The sequence below is a fragment of the Choloepus didactylus genome, chromosome 6 (assembly GCF_015220235.1).
Source record: "Choloepus didactylus isolate mChoDid1 chromosome 6, mChoDid1.pri, whole genome shotgun sequence".
NCBI classification, from domain to species: domain Eukaryota; kingdom Metazoa; phylum Chordata; class Mammalia; order Pilosa; family Megalonychidae; genus Choloepus; species Choloepus didactylus.
The window spans coordinates 24,717,629-24,740,664 of NC_051312.1; the positions used below are offsets into that span (position 1 = coordinate 24,717,629).

Consider the following 23,036-nt stretch of genomic DNA (forward strand, 5'->3'; position numbering starts at 1 on the left):
GACTTCAGAAAAATTAAAAACTTTTGTGTATCAAAAAGTGTCCCGGCCCGCGGGACGATCAACCGAGGCTCCAGCTCCTGCGAGGGAAGAATGGTATGGGACAAGAGACACGAAGAACGACAGCAAGACAGGTTTCTGATCAAGCTGCAAAACTTTATTGAAGAGGCAGGGTATATATACTCTAAGGTAGAGGGATTGGCTAGTACGAATGGGTGGCGGCCTAGGATTGGTGGCTGCAAAGGCGGGTGGCAGTCTAGGATTGGCTGCTGCTGTTGCTAGGGCGGATGGCAGATGTAAGACTAGCACAGGATTGGTGGCTACTGTTGCTGGGGTAGAAGGCAGATTGTAAAGCTAGCACTCTAGGCACGAATCTTAGGCACAAACGGCTATCACTTCCGTAGAAGGCTGGGGGCAACTTAAGCCGCTATTGCATCAGCCCTAGCGGTCATGTTGCATATCTCCGGCATCGCTGAGGGTGGATTTTATACATGCTACCTTAATCGTCCCCAACATCTCCTCCCTTTGTTTTTCAAAAGGATGGAGGAAGAATGCTGATCGAGCACTCTTTTGGCATTAACGTGCTGGGGGAAATAGAGGCCTCATTCCCCAAGTTGTTTGTGGCTCTGTTTTTCTGGGGAGGGGAGTTTTTGGCAGAGCAAAACCCCTATGCAAATGAGGCATATTTCTCAAAGAGCTCGAAAATGGCCTTTAATTGCTTTGGCCCTCCTTTGCAGTGCTTTGCCTCGCACCCAGCGGTACCAATCATAGCATACGCTAGAAGCATACTTTCGAATTATATGCTGCTCCCGTAGGAGGGGGTTTCTTACCCGTAAGGGTGGGTAGCAGTCAGATGATCTGGATCCAAACCCTGGTCAGCGAGGTGAAGCCGGTGATAATGCACTTGAATAGGCTTGCTTAGGGCAGAGTCAAGTTGATCCTTAACTAGCTGTATTATTCTTTTTATGGCCCAAGGAGCAAAAGATGTTATAAGAATTATGGTTATTAAGGGGCCTAATATAGGGAGGAGGTAGGGGAGGATTCCATTAAGCCCCCAGGAGATACCCCCTTGGGTTTCTCGCTCACGTTTGCGATTTTCAATTCCTTCCCTAAGTTTGGTCATGGAATCCTTAACTATGCCAGAATGGTCAGCGTAAAAGCAACATTCCTCACCTAGCACAGCACAAAGCCCTCCTTGCTTAAGGAAAACCAGATCTAAGCCTCTCCTGTTTTGGAGAACAACCTCCGATAGGGACGTAAGGGATTTTTCAAGATGGGTAATGGAGGTTTCAATGCGGGCTAAATCTTCGTCTATAGCAGCTCTTAGGTGGGAGAAGCCTTGGTTTTGGAGAACGATAGAGGCAATTCCAGTGCCTAGGCCAGTAATACCTAAAAGAGAAGCAATAGTAACAACCGTAACAAGTTCTCTTTTCTTTCTCAGCATGGCTGGAGATTGCGTGACCAAGTGGTGATAAAGGTCTTCCTCTGTATGAAAGAGGACATGGGGTAACACAGCCACTAAGAGGCACATTTCCCCTGTTTCAATTGGGGCTTTTGCTGATACGCAAGGAGTAAGCCCCGTAGAAGAGCACAGCCATTTTGCCCCTGTTGGGGGGATATAGAATTTACCAGGCGATGGAGAGGATGACTGCGCACAGACTGTTTTTAAGGAGGCAGAAATATTACCAATACAATGCCCAGAGTGAAGAACGGATTGCATAGTGAGGCCGATTTTTCTTGCATTCCAAGGGCATTGGGAAGGATTGTCTTCATTAGAAGTATTAAATGTAACATTAAGAGCTATAGCATCATAATAAGGAGGCTTGGCAGAGAAACACAGCCAACAACTATGAGTAAAATTAGGTTGGGAGGAGTTTAGAGAGAGAAAGGTGGCTTGGAGTAGTGGCCAAAGCGGGCTATCAAACGATATGAACGGGCTTGAGGACGACAATATTGGAATGTTAGTAAAAGGGGGGGTAGTGGGGTGAATTTTGGAAAGATTTGTACTGGGCGTGCTCGGGACAGGAGAGGTAGCTGGAGGCGCGAGCACTATATTTGGTCCAATGGCAGAAGGTTTTTGCTTTACTGCTTCCTTTTTTATTACAATAAGAGTTCCTGGGTCGGTTGATGAAAATAAGTAGATTCTAAAGCCCCATGTCCGACCGTTTAACCAAGAGTTATCAGTGGGGAGTTGTACTGTGAGATTTAGTTTTTCACAGTTTGAGTCACCAAATGTAGATAAGGTGGTGCGTTTACCGAGTGTGCAGCCAAGGGGGGACCATTTTAAAGTTAGGTAGTGATCAGGGGCGGAAGGTTTCCAATTGGTAGCTAATGTTTCACACCCCCAGTATGCACAATAGTACTGGTTGGGAGTATTGCAATATTGTTTTTTGGGGTTGGAGGCCGGGCACATGTAATATTGGGCTTTGTTAAGGCATGGTGTGCCGTCTGAACATTTAATTAGATCACTGGCATAAACAAGGAAGGAGGGGCGTCCTGCTGTAATTTGGGTTTGCACAATTTTGGAATCTTCCCATCGTGCTAAGGTCCATTTCCAAGGCTGGTGGGGATTGGGATCAAAGATAGCGATACTTGGCTCACTAAGCATACTTTGCAAGAGAAAATGTAAGGTGGCAACTTTAAATAGCAGTAGGCTTAACAAAGCCATACTAATAGAGGCTATTGGCTCTTCTTGTTAAGGGAGACAAGCTAGCAAGGTAATACACCCTACGACGCACAAATATGCTATAGCAAGCAGGAATCTTTCTAACGGATTCCAATCCTCCTCATAATCGGATTTCCATAACAGGAAATCACCGCCAGACAAGGCAGCTCTGGCTAGCTGGAACCAATCGTTAGGAATAAGTTCCTTTTCACTAAGGCTTTCCAGCAGGGCGAGTGTGAAGGGGGCGGTAGCGCCATAATCACTCACTGCCTTTTTTAATTTCTCTAGATATTTTAGACTAAGTTTTTTATATTTAGCTGTTGAGGTGGAACTAGCTTCCTCCTGCTCTCCTTCGCTAGAGTCGGGGGAATCTGATTTATTACTCTCCTCGCTATCGCTACTAGAATCGCCATTTTTGGAGCCGGCGACACCATTTTGGGAGCCGACGGCGCCATTTTGGGAGCTGGCAACGCCATTTTGAGAATCTTGAGTCTGACTACGCGTAACCGGAAAAGCATAGGCACGGCGAGTACAATGGAGGCGCGATGAGTGGGCGTTTTCTGGAAGCGAAAGGGCTGCAATGCTTTGAGTTGCCGACCGGAGGTCGGCGAGCAAATCGGCGGCATGCTGCCGCTCCTGTTTAAAAGTTTCTCTAAAATTATCGGCGTGTAGCCGGAGATTTTCTGTGGCTTCTTCTAAAGCGCGAAACTGAGATAAGGGTGTGACTGGATAAAAATGAGAATATGGTTTGAGAAAATCTTGTGCATAAGGGGGTGGCCGAAACGGAGGAAGGGAGTTATTTTCTAAAGAGGGAGAAATTTTAACCTCTGGTTCCTCCAAAGAGGGAGAAATTTTAGCCTTTGGGTCGATTTCGTGCTGATCGGGCGACAAACTGACTTGACTAGTTGGGGTATTTGGCCTATCCCTGTTAGAATTTTCATTTAAGGGATATTCAGGCATGTTAATAATTACTGAGCCGCACGCTGAAGCAGGGCGAGAGTGCTCTCTCAAAGCTTCCTCTCCTAATTTACAGAGGTTTTGAACGTCTGGAGCTGAAGAGTGGACTTTTAGAATTTCATTAATTAGGTTCCAATAAGAAAAGGCAGTAACCGGGACCTTTTCAGGACCAAAGGTTCGAAAATAATCTTTTAAACAATCTCTGACTCTTAGCCAGCACTGGTGGTCTATAGTACCTTCTCGAGGGAACCAAGGGCAGGTTTTTAACAGGAAATTAAAAAAGCGCGTGAGATCTTTTTTCTTTACTCGTGTTCCTCGTGCCTTGAGTGATTGCTTAACTTGACTAACATATAATTCGTGTTGGGAAATTCCTTGTCCCATGATGAGGGTGGGGGCTTACCTTTTGTTGCTTTCTTTTCTTCTTCTTCTTTCCTTTCGCCGGCACTGATCGACTGGTGAACGGATCTGTCTCGCGAGCGCGCTTCCCCGCGGCGATCCCGGGTGCGGTGAGTGTGAGAGCTCTCTCCTTGAGTGCGGCGTTCTGTCCCTCGCAAAGCTCGAGCCCCACGTTGGGCGCCAGTTGTCCCGGCCCGCGGGACGATCAACCGAGGCTCCAGCTCCTGCGAGGGAAGAATGGTATGGGACAAGAGACACGAAGAACGACAGCAAGACAGGTTTCTGATCAAGCTGCAAAACTTTATTGAAGAGGCAGGGTATATATACTCTAAGGTAGAGGGAGTGGCTAGTACGAACGAGTGGCGGCCTAGGATTGGTGGCTGCAAAGGCGGGTGGCAGTCTAGGATTGGCTGCTGCTGTTGCTAGGGCGGATGGCAGATGTAAGGCTAGCACAGGATTGGTGGCTACTGTTGCTGGGGTAGAAGGCAGGTAGTAAAGCTAGCACTCTAGGCACGAATCTTAGGCACAAACGGCTATCACTTCCGTAGAAGGCTGAGGGCAACTTAAGCCGCTATTGCATCAGCCCTAGCGGTCATGTTGCATATCTCCGGCATCGCTGAGGGTGGATTTTATACATGCTACCTTAATCGTCCCCAACAAAAAAGCTGTATCAAGGAAGTAGAAAGACAAACTACAGAATGGAGAAAATTTTGGGAAACCATATGTCTCATAAGTGTTTTAGATAGAGAATTTATAAAGAACACTTACAAATCATCAACAAACAACCCACTTAAATGGACAAAAGACTTGAATAGATATTTCTACAAAGAAGATATACAAATGGCCAATAAGCACATGAAAAGTTGTTCAACATTACTGGAATTAAGAGAATGTCATGTATTTGGAGAGGATTTAGAGAAATAAGAACCTTCATAAATTGTTGGCAGAAATGTAAAATGGTGCTGCCCTTATGGAAAACAATTTAACAGTTCCTCAGAAAGTTAAGGATAGAATTATCCTATGACTTAGTCATCCCACTTCTAGGCATATACCTGAAAGAATTGAAAGCAGGGTCTTGAACTGAAATTTGCACACTGATGCTCATAGTGGCATTTTCCAGAATTGCCAGAACCTGGAAGCAACCTAAGTGTCTATCAGCAGATGAATGGATAAAAAAATGTTGTATATACACATAATGGAATACTACTTTACTGTAAAAAGAAATGCAGTTTTTGATGCATGCAGACACATGGATGAATTCTGTACTATTTGTATGATTTTTCTGTAAACCTAAAACTGCTCTCATAAAAATAAATACATGTACACATACACGTATTCATTCTAGATGTGGTGGAGATTATGGGACATGGTGAAAGGAACTTACTGGTGGAGCTTCCATCTGAACCAATTTTGTAGATAAATATATTTTTGTCAGGCCAATAAGGAAGAGAGGACATTCTAACCAGACAATATAGCAAGGCCAAAGATGTGAAAGTGTGAATCAACTTGGTGAATGAGAGCGACCATATGGGCAAAATCATAATGTTAGAACTTCTGTATACATTTTGGATGAAGACTTAAAACAATTATTCAAACTAAATTCATAATACTTTTCAAAGACAAAATTCATATTATCACTTTAAAACACCCAGTAAAATATAAATTTATAAAAATGCAAATATCATACCAATACAAATGAATATTTAAACACACTGAATTAAACAATATTTAAAATAAAGAAATTTTTATTAATACTAAAAGCTGAAAATATTATAAAATTATGTGCTTTTTATTTTAAATGTGATCAGTGTTATTACTGACAAGTATATTTTTGTGCAACATCCTCTAACTTTTAAAATAAGTTTTCTGATTCTGTACTAATTGGGGTAATAATATTTTCCTCTGCCTCTTTCCTCCAAATAATCTGTTAATTAATAATCTGAGGGGAGCTTTCTGAATAAGTGATGTGTTCGTATTTCTGGAAATACAATTTAAGTACGGTATTTTTTAAAGAAAGCCTTTTTAATTGGGATCTTCCTTCTCTTTGGTTTCATTATGTGTAGATAGAGAATTTTATCCAGCTATTTACATAAACTTTAATCCCATTATGTTCGTAGTCAGTGTGTTCTGCAATTATTTGAAATCTAGTAAAATTTTTCCTGAAAGGTGGGGCAAGATTGTGACATACAGAGGTGTGGAATTTAGTTAGTCCTCTAGAGCAACTAGTAAATAGCCAGGAACAACTGTTGAGGGACATCTGTGACTGTCCACACATTGAACAACAGGCTGGAATGGGTGGAATGGCTGAGATCGCAGCATAAAAGTTGTAAGTAAAAACTGCAGAACTGGTGCCCCTTCCCCCCATGGCAGGCTAAGCTGCAAAACTTTGCTGCTGTGAGAGAAAGAAGCAGTCCCTGCTAGGAGCAAGTGATTATAGATCAACCATGCTCCAACTGGGATTTTTATTAACAAATGTGGACTGCTGAATACAAGCTACAAACACAGACAAACCCCTAGCAAGCAGCAAAGTACCTTGAGGTCATTCCCAGTGGAAAGGAGGTGGTGCTGACGGAAAAAAATATAGAGACTTTTGGAGACAGCTGAGTGTAGAATACTGTAAAATGGCTGTGTCCCAAGAAAAGGAGCACAGAGGACTGGGTACCATCTCTGGCCAATAGGCGAAACTGGGGGGCCTGGGACTGGCTTTGTAAAGGGGCTTTCTCTGTACTCCTTTTTTACTTTCTCAATCAGAGTGGCTCAGTGGAGAAAGCCTCAGGCATTTTCAGTTTTCAGCAGGCTGATTCAGGCAGGGGTAGAGTTAACAGAGTCAGAGAGACAAAGAAGTAATTCAAATGTAGACGATAATTCCCTAGGGGGTGTATCTTTTCTAAGAGTAAGGGGGAGGGGCCCAGCTCAAGGTGCAGCCCTTCCTCAGAGAGTTCAGACTCCAGGGCCTGGGGGATAACAAACAAACATACCAGAAACAACTTAAGCTTGGCTTCTGACATCCTCGGTTTCTGGCCATGACTGGGTCCACTGTGAATTAAAGGGACTGCACCTCTTTACACCAGTGGGGAGTGACAGGCTGACAGGAGCTATCTGCTGGGTGGGTTAGGAAAAGCACAGCAGCTAGAGGCCTCACAGGAAAGTCTGTCAATCTTCTAGGACACACCCTCAGGGAAACCTGATACTGAATACAGGCCCCTCCTGAAACCTGAGCCCATTTTGTTCTGGGAAAATCTGATTGGGGTAATCAAGGAAACCAGATGCCTAGACAACAGAAAACTATGAATCACAGTAGGAATAATGAAGATATGGCCCAGTCAAGGAACAAACTTACACTTCACCTGAAACACAGGAATTGAAACAACTAATTAAAGATCTTCAAATAAATATGGTAAATCAATTCAACAATCAATTCGACAAGTTGAGAGAAGATATGGCAAAAGAGATGAGGATATAAAGAAAACATTGGGCGAACATAAGGAAGAACCTGAAAGTCTGAAAAACAACTGGCAGAACCTATGGAAATGAAAGGCACAACATGAGCGATGAAAAACACAATGGACATACAACAGCAGATCTCAACAAGCAGATGAAAACATTCAGGAGATGGAGAACAAGACACCTGAAATCCTATACACAAAAGAACAGATGGGAAAAAAATGAAAAGTATGAGCAACATCTCAGGGAATTGAATGACAACAGGAAGTGCATGAATGTACATCTCATGGGTGTCCCAGAAGGAGAAGAGAAGGGAAAAGGGGCAGAAGCAACAATAAAGGAAATAATCACTGAAAATTTCCATCTCTTATGAAAGACATAAAATTACAGATCCAAGAAGTGCAGCATAACCCAAACAGGATAGATCTGAATAGATCTATGCCAAGACACTTAACAATCAGATTATCAAACATCAAAGACAAAGAGAATCTTGAAAAGTGATCCATCACATAGAAGGAAAACTTGATAAGACTATGTATGGGTTTCTCGGTAAAACCATGGAGGCAAGAAGGCAGTAGTGTGATATATTTAAGATACTGAAAGAGAATCACCACCAAGCAAGAATTTTTTATCTGGCAAAACTGTCCTTCAAATATGAGGGAGTGTTTAAAATAATCTCTGACAAATAGACAATGAGAGAGTTTGTGACAAGATACCTGCTCTACAGTAAATACTAAAGGGACCACTACAGACAGATAGGAAAAGAAAAGAATGAGAGGTTTGGAGCACAATTTTGGGTGATAGTGGCACAATAATGTAAGTAAACTGAACAAAGATGACCATGAGTATGGTTGAAAGAGGAAGGTTAGGAGCATGTGGGACACCAGAAGGAAAGAGGGAAGATAAAAACTGGGAAGGTATAACTCAGTGAAACCTAGAGTGTTCAACAATTGTGATAAAATGTACAAATATGTTTTTACATGAGGGAGAAAACATGAATGTCAACCTTGCAAGGTGTTAAAAATGGGGTGGTATTGGGGAAAAATATAATCAATGCAAACTATAGTTATACCAAAGCTAAATGCCTATAAGAGGGGGATATAAAGGAGGGGTATGGGATCCTTGGCATTGGTGATGTTGTCTGACTTTTTTATTGCACTTTATTTTAATTTTATCTTTTCTTTCATTGCTTTTTAGTTGTCATTTTTTTTCTTTTTTTTTTTCCTTTTCTTTTGTCTTCCTACTTTTTTTTGACTCTTCTTCTTCCTTTGTGGATAAATGACAATGCCCTTATATAGATAGTGGTGGTGGCGCTGGTTAGTGCATAACTATGTGATTATACAGGGAAACAGTGATTGTTTACTTAGGATGGAATGTATGGTGCATGAAGAAAATTGTCTTTAAAAAAACTGGTTGATGGATGAAACTTGAGGACATTATGTTGAATGAAATAAGTCAGACACAAAAAAGCAAATATTGTATGATCTTACTGATATGAAGTAATTATAATATGTAAACTTTTAGACATGAAATATAGGTTACCAGGATATAGAATGAGGCTAAAGAATGGGGAGCAGTTGCTTAATACGTGCAGAATGTTTAACTAGGTTGAACTTTAGTGTTTGAAAATGGACAGAGGTGATGGTAGGAAATTATAGTGAGAATAGTTAACACTGCTGAATGGCATGTGAATGTGGTGGAAAGGAGAAATTTAGAGTCATGCACATCACCAGAAGGAAAGTTGGAGGTTAAAACTTTGGAATGTATAACACAGTGAATCTTGTGGTGGACAATGTCCGTGATTAACTGTACAAATATCGGAAATTTCTTTAATGAACTAGAACAAGTGTATGACATTATAACTAGAAGTTAATAATAGAAGGGTATATGGGGGGAAATGTACCTATTGCAAACTACGTACTACAGTTAGTAATATTTTTATATTCTTTCATCAACAGTAACAAATGTACTATACCAATACTATGGGTCAATAAGGGAGGGAGTATTAGGGGTATGGGAGGATTCGAGTTTTCTTTTTTATTTTTATTTCTTTTCTGGATTAATGAAAATGTTCTAAAATTGACAAAAAGAATTAATTGTGGTGATGAATGCACAACTATACAATGGTACCGTGAAAATTGATTGTATAGTTTTGATGATTGCATGGTATGTGAATAATCTCAATAAAATTTAATTTAAAAAAAATTTATTATGGGAGCAGAATTTTCCCTTGTAAATTGCTTTTATCTTCCTCCTGTGAGGAGTTGTGTAAGTATAGTCAAACGATTTCTAAATGGTTTTTCATTTGACTTGAAATTTTAATGCAACACATGGTTAGAGAATAGTATTGTTCTGCAATTTTCCAACATAAATGGAATACTTGACTCTCTTATCTTTATCTTGTGATTGAATATCTGATTCAAATGATTCAGAAATAATTTTATACACCAATAAAAATACCATTATTTTAGTACTTAAAAGTATCACAGTAGAAGAGTCTAAAAATAAGCCTTGCAATCATGAAACACAAGGAATTTTATTTCCCTTTTCTTAATGCAAATAGGATATGACAGACAATCTTGATCACTACACCAATACTTACCATATCTACTCCAAGGACACCGAGAGCTGTCAGAAACTCCTTGGATCAACAGAAGTCATCAATTGGAAACAACATTTGCAGATCCAAAGTAAGAGGAGTGGGATATGCGTTAAATCTGTTCTGAGCAAGTCACTATATTATCTATACTCCCCTCCTCCAAGCTCCAGGCCCTCAGCATTCTGTCCATTTTCTGTCCGTCTTTTGATTCGGCTGCAACTATATCTGTAAAGGAAAAAAAACTCAAAGCCTGAAAAGAATGGGTTTCATAGAGGGAACTCATAAAATTACTTGGTAGTCAATAACTTATGATATATTTTGCAGACACATCCAGGATCCCTTAAGATGATTCGGTATGGGAGCAGAGCTTCCCTTTGGCTTTCCAATTCTGGGATAAGAGTGACAGCTTATTATGCATAAAGCACCTTTCAGATCACCAGGGACAATTGCTGTGGTTCTGTGCATGTCCTTTGGTGTCAGATTAACTCTTATGGGAACTTTGTTTTACCTGTCACTTGCTGCATGACCTTGGCCAAGTGACTTTTCTTCTCTGAGACTCATGTTCTTCATACATAAAAATGAGAATAGTAGTAATATCTAAAACACAGGGGCACTGAAAAGATTAAATGAAAACTTGAATAGAAACAGCTTATCACAATATCTGAATGTCTCAGTTAGCGTTTGCTGCATAGCAAACCACCCCAAAAGTTAAAACAATAATCGTCTACTAGCTCAAAAGTCTGTGAATCAGCAAGTAGGGCTGGGCTTTGCAAGACAGTTCTTTTGAAGGTTTTTCCCAGCTTTACTCTTGTAGCTGCAGTCAGCTGGTGGGTGGACTATGAGGGCTGGTTGCTGCAGCATGGCCTCACTCATGTGTCTGAATGACTGTTCTGGCTGACAGTGGAGGGCAATAGGGCCACATGCTACCAGCAGGCTAGCCTAGGCTTATTCATATGGCAGTGAAGTAGAAAGAGAGGACAAGCACCAATGCGCAAGCACGTTTAAACCTCTCCTTGCATCAATTTTTCTCTTGTCTCATTGGTAAAAACAAACCAATGGCCAAGGTTAGATTCATTGCGGGAGAGGATTAACCCAGGTGTCTTCGTTTGTCAGCACTGCTATGAAAAACACCACGAAACTCTTTTGTTTAAACAACGGGAATTTATTGGCTCACAATTTGGAGGTTAGAAGTCCAAAATCAAGGTGTCGGCAGGCCACGCCTTCTTTCTGAAAATTAGCTTGCTAGTTGTGGTTTGTTGGTAATCAGTCTGTTCCTCCATCACATGGCAATCTGTTTCATTGGTCTCTCCCTGAGGCTTTCCACTTCCACGTCCAATTTCCTTCCCTTTTAAGGACTTCAGCCATATGGTATTAAGCACCCCCCTCATTCGGTTTAGTTATATACTAAGTGATAACATAGTCAAAGATCCTATTTACAAATAGGTTCACACCCACAGGACTGGAGGTTAAGACTTGAACATGACTTTTGTGAAGGGCATGATTCAATCCCCATCACCATGTGCTATTCTTGGATCATACTTGTGCTCATAAATGTTGGCTATCTTTTTTTTTTTTTTATTTGGGGCCCTCAATAATTTTTTTTTTAATTCAGTTTTATTGAAATATATTCACAAACCATACAGTCATCCATGGTATACAATCAACTGTTCACAGTATGATCATATAGTTATGCGTTCATCACCACAATCTATTTCTGAACATTTTCCTTACATCAGAAAGAATCAGAATAAGAATAAAAAATAAAAGTGAAAAGAGAATACCCAAACCATCCCCCATCCCACCCTATTTGTCATTTAGTTTTTACTCCCATTTTTCTACTGATTTTTTTTCAATTTTTTAACTTTGTTTATCAAAAAATTAAAAACAAACAGGCAAACAACAACCAAAAAAACCTCACAACATTTCAAACAAAGCAATGGATTAAGGAAAACAAATAACCTAAAATAACTACTTTGCTTCCAATATGTTCCTACCATACCCCAAGAAAATTAATAAACCATGTCCAAACAGAGGAGTAAGAAAAACAAATAATCTAAAATAACTACATTGCTTCCAACATGTTCCTACCATACCCCAAGAAAATTAACAACCCCTAAGAAAACAAAGGAATAAGAGAAAAAAAAAACCTAAAATATCTCTATTGCTTCCAACATGATCTTACTATATCCAAGAAAGTTTACAAACCATAATCATTCCTGAGCATTCCCATAACATTGAGATTACCCTCCATAGTTTATCTGTTCTTATTAGATTATCATTCCCCCTCCACTAATTGGTATCTCTAGGTCCCCTACATTCTACAGTATAAAACATTGTACATTTTTCACAGAATTCACATTAGTGGTAACATACAATATCTCTCTTTTTGTGCCTGGCAAAATAAGCCAGGCTATCTTTTATAACTCATAATCTTGATGATCAAAACTGCTTGGTATGTGGTCTGGACAACTTGGTCCTGGTGTTGCTATTGCTACTAACAGTGTGAGCATTGCTGAATCAACCTGTGGGCATGTTTTCACTTATATGCTACAGGTGAATTTGCACAAATCCCAGCTATGTGACTATGGCCACACAGCACCAGCAGCAAGTCTGGAACTAAGGTTTTCCAACTCGAAATCCCAGACACTTCTTACTAAACTAGAGAGTGTCTACCTAGGATATACTTAAATAATGATGTCTCTCCTTATAATCCCATCTAGGTTCACAACCCTCCCTGAACGAGGTGATACAAAATCTTGCAGCCAGTAAATCCTTCCAAGTCAAGCACAAACAATGCTTTCTCTTTATGGCACCTGAGACAGTAAAGAAACTGGTTCCTTCCCTTCTGGATGAAAAGAATTTATCACCCAACAGCAGCAAACACAAAGACATGTGAGTTTGATAAAAACCACTCTGCACTACTTATATCTCTTCCTAATGAAATAGCCTCCCAATTTCTCTTCCTACTTTCACTCTAGTCGCCCTACAACCCATTTTCTGCAAAGTGGCCAGAATAATCTTTTTTAACAATGTAACTTATGCTATGTTCCTCCCCAGTTTAAGAAACTTTGTGATTTCCCTTCTCATACTGAGTAAGATCCAAATACCTCAAGGCCCTAAATCAGGCCTCTGTTTAACTCTCCGATGTAGCTTCTCTTTCCTTTTCACTCCTCCTACAACACTGGCGTTCTTTCTGCTCCTCTCTCATCACAAGCTCATCCGTACTTAAGAACTTTGCATTTGCTGTTTCCTCTGCCTACTCTCTCTCTCAGGACTACAGAGGTAAGAACAAATATAAGGCTTCATATTCATGGATTGTGCTTTTCTCTTGGCCCCTCCATAGCAACCATGAGATGTTTAAACTCTCATCCCTGGATGTCACTCATGCTGCCTTGGTGAATAAGTTTTGGTCTTTTGGTGGGAATGAGAGGAGCCAGAGATTCATCGAGCGCTGTATCCGGAACTTCCCCTCCTTCTGCCTGCTGGGCCCCGAGGGGACCCCTGTGACCTGGAACCTGATGGACCAGACTGGAGAAATGCGGATGGCAGGCACCTTGCCCGAGTACCGGGCACAGGGCCTCATCTCCCATGTCGCCCATACCCAGACCCAGGTTATGGTCAAAACTGGCTTCCCCATCTATTCTCATGTAGACAAGAGCAACAAAATTATGCAAAAACTGAGTCACACTCTGCAGCATGTCCCCATGCCCTGTGACTGGAACCAGTGGAACTGTGTGCCTCTGTGAAGTTGGTCCTGATATCAAGACAGTGTTGGGTGGGCCTGGGGGTGTGGTTGCAGCAGCTTATGGGTGGACCCAGAGAAGGAATAAACCGTAATCATTGGTAAAGGAGTGGGCCCTATTTGGGCTCTGGGGAAGCAGTGATGAATGATGAGCAGGACCACAACTATCCCTGCCCTCAAATCGCTCATGGACTTCCCTTAGGTTCCTCATTATGAAGCAGGACAGCCAACACTGCAGTGGCCCCACATTGTTTATCTCCCAAAACTTCCAAATTTCTGTGACTTTCTTTCATCAGTTACATGTTGCTCCACATTGCTTCTCCTGGAAAACCTAGTGCATGGGTTAGTAGAAACTTGCCAACGTTGCCAGGAGACAATAATATTTTCTGAGCACTATGGCTTGTTCTTTTCTCTGACTTTGGCCACATTTTTAGTGATCAGAGGGTGAACTCTCCTCAGCAGGTCTTTAGAGACTATCCTTTCCTCTTTGATTGCTGTTTTATAGGTACCTTAAATATGTTCAACACAAATGTGCATGAGGTATTAATATAAACACACACACACACACACACATATATATATATAAATATTTACATGATACAGCAGGTTAATATTACCATTTCCTTTCCCCACTTCCATTCCATGGAAAAGGATCTATTATTGTTTGTAAAGCCTGAGCTTCTAAACCCAATCCCCCATAGATAAAGTTATGTTGTGTTTTACTCCACAACTTTAAGCTAAGTGGTCCAAAAAGGGGAGGCCATGGGGTGATTGTATGGAGAGGGGAAAATGGGGGCACCAGACCCAGGAAGGTGGGTATTTATTGAGAAGAAACAGGGGTTATGGGGAAGGTGAGTACAGCATGATTAACTCCTGTTCTTCCTGACCTCAGCACACTCTTCAGAATGTCAAAACTTCATGCAGTTTGGACAATCATCTCACGGGAGGGTGTGGTTATTGGTGGAATCCATCAGCAGGGAAATTCATCTTGGTTGGGACAGGTTGGCTGCAAGTTTCCCATCCCAACACTACTGGATAAACAGCTCTCCACAGTGGCATGGGCAGCAAAGAGAGCCCAAGAAGGAAGATGACCACCCAGATTAAAAATTTGTTCCTTTCTGGTCCCGTTCAGCCTGAAAAGTAGGGAAAAGGAGCATTCTTGCTTTTGATATTACTACATCATAAATCCTGAGGTTATCAATCCTACATTTGCATGTTGTCATTAAGGATTCTTGGAGGACTTTATTCTTCAGTGCATGGTGCAGGGTTATGACTTTTGCTCTAGTCCACAGCTTAGAAAAATGGTGAAAAACAATGCATTACACCAATGCTTTCAGCTTGTGAATTCTATCATTCTACTTATAAGTTGTTTAAAAATTTCAGTTTTTAACAATTCTCCTTATTAATTTGTTCCGATTAATAAATGTAATTAAACACCTTAAAATGTTTTAAGTCGTATGTAGAAATTTGATTTCTCTTTTAAGGACTTCACTTATTATTAAATACTTAGTAATTATTATTATTATTATATATGAATGAAATATTATTAAATACTTAGTAATTCTTATAATTACAATAAAACCATATTTTAAAAATCACATGTAAGAGACCAATTTTAGATCCATAGATACAAGCATGTTGAAAGTGAAAGGATGGAAAAAGTATTTCATGCAACTAGTGAACAAAAGAGAGCTGTGATGTCTATATTAATAACAGACAAATAGACTGGATCAAAAACTGTTACATGAGACAAAAAGGACATCATATATTGATAAAAGGGTCAATTCAACAAGAATATTTAACAATATAAATACATATGTACCTAACTACAGAGTGCAAAAATATATGAAGCAAACATTGACAGAATTGAAAGAAGAAATGGTTCTACAATAATAGTTGGAGAACTATAGATATACCACTTTCAATCCTTTATAGAACTTCTATACAGAAGATTAATAAGGAAATAAAAGACATGAACAACACTATAAGCCCACTACATCTCACAGATATACACATATTGCAAATCACCCAACAACAGAATACACATTCTTCTCGAGTGCACAAAGTTCATTCTCCAGCATGGATCATATATCAGGGCACAACAGAAGTCTCAATGAATTTTAAAATATTGAACTAATAAAAAGTAACTTATCTGACTACAGTGGAATGAAGCTAGAAATTAATAACAGGAAGAAATCAGGAAATTTTACAAAGATGTGGAAATTAATCAGTCTATAGTAAACAACCAATGGCTTAGAGAAGAAATTACAAGGCAGATTAGAAAATATTTAGATATGAATGAAACAGTAGGAACAGACTGAGCACTTGATTTTGGGGCTTCCTTTTATGGAGCTTGTTTCTGCAAAGGAGAGGCTAAGTCGACATATAAGTGTGCCTAAGAGTCTCCCCCAGAGAACCTCTTTTGTTGATCAGATGTGGCCTTTCTCTCTAAGCCACCTTGACAGGTAGACTTGCTGCCTTCCCCCCTACATGGGACATGACTCCCAGGGATGAGCCTGGACCCAGCATTTTAGGATTGAGAAAGGCTTCTGGACCAAAAGGGGGAAGAGAAATGAAACAAAATAACGTTTCAGTAGCTGAGATATTTCAAATTGGGGGTTGAGAGGTCATTCTGGAGGTTATTCTTATGCATTATGCAGGTATCCCAGTTAGTTTTTAGTGTATTAGAATAGCTAGAAGGAAATGCCTGAAACTGTAGAACTGCAATCCAGTATCCTTAATTCTTGAAGATGATCATATATCTATATAGCTTACATGATGTAGCCATGTGATTGTGAAAACCTGATGCATCACACTCTGTTTTATTCAGTATTATGGACAGATGAGTAGAAAAATGGGGACAAAAATTAATGTATAAGGCGGGGAGGAGGGGTATGGGATATTTTGGGTGTTCTTTTTTACTTTTATTTTTATTCTTAATTTTATTTTTATCTTTTGGAGTAATGAAAATATTCAAAAATTGTGATGAACGAACAACTGTATGTTGATACTGTGAACAACTGATTGTACTCTTTGGGTGATTGTATGGTTATATGAATATATCTCAATAAAATTACATTAGAAAAAACAGTAGGAGCAGCTCATGGAGCCTTTGCCGACTCATCCCTCCACCTCTACCTGGTGTGGTGTGCAGCCAACTGTGATTCTATTGTGAGTCCCTTGCCCTGTACCAAAGGGAGCAGAGTAATCCCTATGCACATACCGGGGTGTCTGTGTGTCAGTGCCAATCTATCCAGTGGCAGTTAGAAAGACTGAAGAAGGAAATGTGTCTCCCTGGCCCTCTTGAACTTGTCCTGCAGGCAGAAGTGACTTGTGGACAGCTAGAGCAGTGTAAGAAACAATTAATTCAAAGTGGCCTGGTTCAAGGGATTACAAGTTTAAGACAACCCATAAAGCACCCTGAAGGGGTGACAGTCTACTACTAGGAAATATAGGTGACATTTGGATGCCAGTAAAGGGGGAATTCCTAAGCCCATGAATGAGCACAAACCAAACCCAGGACAAGTGGCAGGCCCAGAAAAAATGGAGAGGACCCTGCCCTTCACTTTTGCCTCAGTCCGTTCTGATCTTCATAAAGAAGGGCTAAAACAAAGCAAAGCACTAGCCAAAGCAGAGCCAACTTGCAAAGAATGGGAAAAGTGTTTTGTTTTGTTTTTGCATTGGTTTGTTTGTTTTTCTCAGTTCTTGGCACTCAAAGAAATCTCTGTCATATCACTACCTGGTAACAAGTTTGGGGAACAGTCAGCTCTGGAGCTAAATCCCAGAGCTAACACATTTGAATATTAAAAGGTACCGTGTGCAAAAAAAGTTCACAAGACAAATAGGAAAAGTTGACCTCTCCAAAGTAACAAGATGGAAATTCAGAAACCATCAATGAAGAACACCAGACATTGAATTTACCAGATAATGACTTCTAAAATGATCCTCAATATGCTCAAGGAGGTAAAGGAAAATACAATGAAAAAAAACTAAAGGATACCAGAAAAATGCTGAATGAACAAAATAGGACTCTCGACAAAGAGTTAGAAATTTTAAAAAGGATAAAACAAATACTGGAGTCAAAGACCACTGAATGAAAAATTCCCTAGAGGGTTTCAACAGCGTGATTGAAGCTAGCAGAAGAAAGAATCAATGAACTTGAAGACAAGATAATTGAAACAATTCAGGCTGAATAGCAGAAAGGAAAAAAGAATTTTTAAAAGTGAACATAGCAGAAGAGACCAGTGGGCCACCACCAAGCATAGCAGAATATGCATTATGGGGATTCCAGAAGGAGAAAAAGGAAGCAAGCGGCAAAAGGAATATTCAAAGACATAATGGCAGAAATCATCCCAAATTTAATGAAAGACATGACTATACACAGTCAAAAAGCTCAAAAAACCTCAAGAGGATAAACTCGAAGAGAACCAAGTGCAGACAGAGAGTGGCTAAATTTCAGAATGACAAGAATGAAGAGGAGTAGTAAAAAGCTGCAAGAGAAAAGCAATGTGTTAAGTAAAAGGGGCCCAATAAGATTAAGTGCCATTTTCTTATCAGAAATCATGGTGGCAAGAAGGCTGTAGGATAAAATATTTAAAGCGTTGAAAGAAAACAACTGTCAGCCAAGAATTTTTATCTAGTGAGACTACCTTTCAAAAAGGAGGAAAACTTAAGATATTCCCAGATAAACAAAAGCTGAGGGAATTTATCACCATTAGACCTGGTAAAGGGAATTCTTCAGACTTAAACGGGAAGGGCAGTAGACAATGGGTCAAAGTGGCATTAAAAAATGAGGCTTTCCAGTACAAGTGACCATATGGGTAATTATAAATACTCACTAGTGTATTGAGGTTTTGGTATGTAACTCCACTTTTTACTATTTAGAGTTTCTAAAATGCAAATGCATTAAAAGTATGATAAATCTGTGGTTTTGGATAAAGAACTATAAAGGTAGAATTTGTAAAATCAACATGTTGAGGGTAAAGAGCCAGGCATAAAAGGACAAATACTGTTGTATGATCTCACTGATAAGAAATAATTAGATTAAGTGAATTCATAGAGTCAGAAACTAGAATAGAGATTACCAGGGCCTAGCACAGGGGTAGGGAATGGAGAGTTAATGCTTAATTGGAACAGAGTTTCCTTTTGAGTTGGTAAAGAATTTTGGTAATGGATGGTGGTGATGGTAACAAAACATTGTGAATAAATAACAGCCCTCAGATATATATTTGAATGTGATTAATACGGGAAATTTTAAATTGTACACATGTTACTGGAATAAAACTTTTAAAATAGGACTTTACAACACAGACAGTAAATCCTAGTGTAAACTATGGACTATAGTTAATAGTACAATCATAAAAATATTCTTTCATTAATTGTAACAAAGGTACTGCACTAATGCACAATGTTAACAATGGGGAAAACTCTATATATGGGGGCAGAGGTATATGGGAACTCTGTATTTTCTGCATGATTGTTCTGTAATCCTACAACTTTTGTAATAAAAAAAACTAAATTAAATTAAAGTAGAACAATGATCACCATCTACTGAGGAAGCCATGCCAATGCAAACAGAAAGAAAGAGAGAGGAGAGAGAGAGAGAGAGAAAGCATCTGACCTGAATCAAACCTCTAGACTAGCTACCAAGTTTCAAAAGCTACAGTGGACTTAGGGGTATGTTAAATAACCCAATGGTGATGCAGTTACAAAAATTCAGATTCTGGGAAACTCTACAGGACCAAAGACCTAAATTTAAAGGAAATTAAAAAAGATATAGAGGGGCAATCCATGAACTAAAAGACATTTTAGAAACATATCAACTGATTGGAATTTGGGCCATATTTGAACCTAAGTCAAAACCCAAGAGAATAAAGTATAGGGCAATTGGGGAAATGTGGACTTTCATCAAAAATTTCATTACTTTAAGAAACTACTGTTGATTTTTTGCATGTAAGAATGGTATCATAATTATGTTTTCTAAAAAAATCACAGTTCTTATCCTAAGAGATACTTACTGAAAAGGTTATTGATGAAACTGTGTACCTGAAGTTTGATTCAAACTAATGAGTGAAGACAGAAAGAAGATGGGGATAATGATGAAATAAGAAAGGCTAAGTAAACTTCACCTTCTGTGTGAAACCAAAGGAAAAGATGTTTAATTTGTTCAAAATTTAAAATTTCTGTAGCAAATATAATCTAACTTAACCTGTCTAGCCAGTACATTTAAACAACTTAAACATTAAGAGCATAGAATAGGGAATGAGATCTTGTAATTCTGTATAGCTTAATGTAATACCCTGATCCTTTCCAGAGTATGTTGGGCAGATAATAAAAAAGTATTTTCAAGGTCCCTTGAGGGATGGAAGAAAAAATACGGCACTAATAAACTTCCCTGCCTGGAAAATTCCTGATATTATCTCAAGCATTATGGAGTCACAATTTAATAATCCAAGCCCTTGATCTTTTTTTTCTTTTTAATTTGTCCTAATTGTTGTTTTGTTTTGTTTTGTTTTGATACCCCAATCTATTTTTGAAAAATTTTCTTACACCAGAAAGAATAAGAATACAAATTTTAAAAAAAAGTAGAAAAGAACACCCAAATCATCTCCCCCATCCCACCCTATTTTTTCATTTAGTTTTTGTTCCCATTTTTCAACTCATCTATCCATACACTGGATAAAGGGAGTTTGATCCACAAGGCTTTCACAATCACACTGTCACCCCTTGTAATCTAAATTGTTATACAATCGTCTTCAAGAGATCAAGGCTACTGGGTTGGAGTTTGATAGTTTCAGGCATTTACTTCTAGCTATTCCGGTACATTAAAACCTAAAAAGGATTATCTATATAGTGCATAAGAGTGTCCACCACAGCGACCTCTTGACTCCGTTTGAAGTCTCTCAGCCAGTGAAACTTTATTCTGTTTCATTTCACATCCCCTTTTTGGTCAAGAAGATGTTCTCAATCCCACAATGCTGGGTCCAGATTCCTCCCTGGGAGTCATATTCTGCGTTGCCAGGGAGATTTACACCTCTGGGAGTCAGGTCCCACATAGGCGGGAGGCAAGCCCTTGATCTTGAGGCTTGTTCTTGCAAAACTTATTTCTGTAATGGGGAAGCTAAGCCTACCAGTAATTATGCCTAAGAGTCACTTCCAGAGAACCTCTTTTGTTGCCTAGATATGGCCTCTCTCTCTAACGCCAACTCTGCAAATAAACTCAATACCTTCCCCACTACATGGGACATGAGTTCCAGGGATGTAAGCCTCCCTGGCAATGTGGGACTTGACTGCCAGGGATGAGCCTGGCCCTGGCATCATGGGATTGACAAGCCTCTCTTGACTGAAAGGGGGAAAAGAAATGTAACAAAATAAGGTTCCAGTTGCTAAGAGTTTTCAAATAGAGTCAAGAGGCTATTCTGGAGGTTGCTCTTATGCAAGCTTCAGCCAGATATTGCATATTGCCATGGTATACCAAGTCCCAACCAACAGTATTCTTGAAAACCCTAAAGAATACCCCAGGGCTCTAGCTGAGATTCTATAAAAGTTTCGCTCACTATGTTTATTTATCAGAAACTTAAAGCCTCCAGATTGTTCCTATGCCAGATAAGTTCTGAAATTCAGAAGTACCAGTCTCTCCAAGAACATCAATCAGTTGCATCCCCCTACCTCATAATGTCAACACCCAATTTCAATATGAGGAATTTAGAATGGTCATTGCCCTAATATCTCTGAAGACTGAGAGAATGATCTAATGAGAGAAAGGAGTTGTAACAGAGAAGATAGGATTTAACAAATGATTATGACTACTGACTCATTATATAGATATTTCTTTTTAGTCCCTAATGTCTTAGAACACATAGAAGGAAATATCTGAAATCGTTGAACTGTAACCCATATTGTGCTGGTTTGAATCTATTATGTCCCTCACAAAAGCCATGTTCTTTAATGCAATCTTGTGAGGGCAGACTTATTGGTCTTTTGATTAGGGTGGGATGTTTGATTAGGTTGTTTCCATGGTGATGTGACCCACTCAACTGTAAGTGAGACCATTTGATTAGATCATTTCCATGGAGATGTGACCCTACCTTTCCATTAATTAGTTCAGTGGGGTACTTTAAGAGAGCTCACAGAGAGGAGAAGCTCAGAGATGCTGAGAAAGACATTTTGGAGAGAAGCCAAGCCTACATGGATGCTTGGAGATGCTGGGAGATGCAGACAGAAGGACATTTGGAGATGCTAAGAGATGAGGCCCAGAGTATGCCCTGGAGAAGCTAAGAGAGGACTCCCAGATGCTTAGAGAGAAATGCCCAACAAGAGCCAAGCAGGGATCTGAGAGAAGCTAAGAGAGACAGAAGCCCAGAGACATTTTGGAGAGAGCCATTCTGAAGCACAACCTGGGAACAAAGGACTAGCAGATTTCAGCCACATGCCTTCCCAGCTAACAGAGGTGTTCTGGATGCCATTGGCCTTTCTTCAGTGAAGGTATCCTATTGTTGATGCCTTACTGTGGACATTTCATGGCCTTAGAACTGTAAATTTATAACCTAATAAATCCCCTTTATAAAAGCCAATCCATTTCTGGTATTTTGCATTTTTAACAGCAGCATTAGCAAACTGGAACACATACCATCATTGAAATTTGCTCTCTAACTACTTGTTAAGCTGTATTTTATAATTTATCACTCTTCTGCATATATGTTATATTTCACAATCAAAAAAAGGTTTTTAAAAAGAGGAGGTGGGGCTGGGGAAGGATACATAACAACAATGACAACACCAAAGAATGGCCAAGTATTAAAAATTGTTGAAGCTTTGTGATGGATACATGAAGTTCACTGTAACAGTCTATTCCATAAAGGTTTTTCAAAGTAGAAGGCCGAACATGTTTTATCATATGAATGTAGAAAAGAAAATAAAACAATATTTACAATGTAAAAAATGCTTTCTACCAAAGAAAAGTCTGGAATTTGATGGCTTCACAGGTGAATTTTATCAAACATTCCAAGAAGAATTAACACCAATCCTTTTCAAACTCTTCGAAAGAATTCAAGAGGAAAGAACATTTCCTAACTCTTCCAATGTGGCCAGCATCACCCTTATACTAAAGCTTGGTAAGGATATCACCAAAAAATGTAAATTACAGATCAATTTCCCTTTTTAATATAGATTCAAAAATTCTCAACAAAATACTAGCAAAACAAATCCAATAGCATATTAAAAGAATTATACACCGT

At 39.5% G+C, this 23,036-nt stretch overlaps 1 protein-coding gene across 4 annotated transcripts in view; it reads left to right on the plus strand.

The window, feature by feature from the left end:
- Positions 1-15,556, plus strand: part of LOC119536039 (glycine N-acyltransferase-like) — a 28,478-nt gene extending 12,922 nt beyond the window's left edge. For 3 of the 4 annotated variants that reach the window (XM_037838497.1, XM_037838496.1, XM_037838498.1), the window contains exons 4-7: positions 4,075-4,125; positions 10,023-10,149; positions 12,779-12,950; positions 13,402-15,556. In XM_037838497.1, coding sequence (XP_037694425.1) covers positions 4,075-4,125; positions 10,023-10,149; positions 12,779-12,950; positions 13,402-13,804 — 753 coding nt within the window. In that variant the 3' untranslated portion in view covers positions 13,805-15,556. The remainder of the gene's footprint in view (positions 1-4,074; positions 4,126-10,022; positions 10,150-12,778; positions 12,951-13,401) is intronic. The other variant, XM_037838499.1, reaches the window with a different exon arrangement.
- The last annotated feature ends 7,480 nt before the right edge of the window (positions 15,557-23,036 follow it).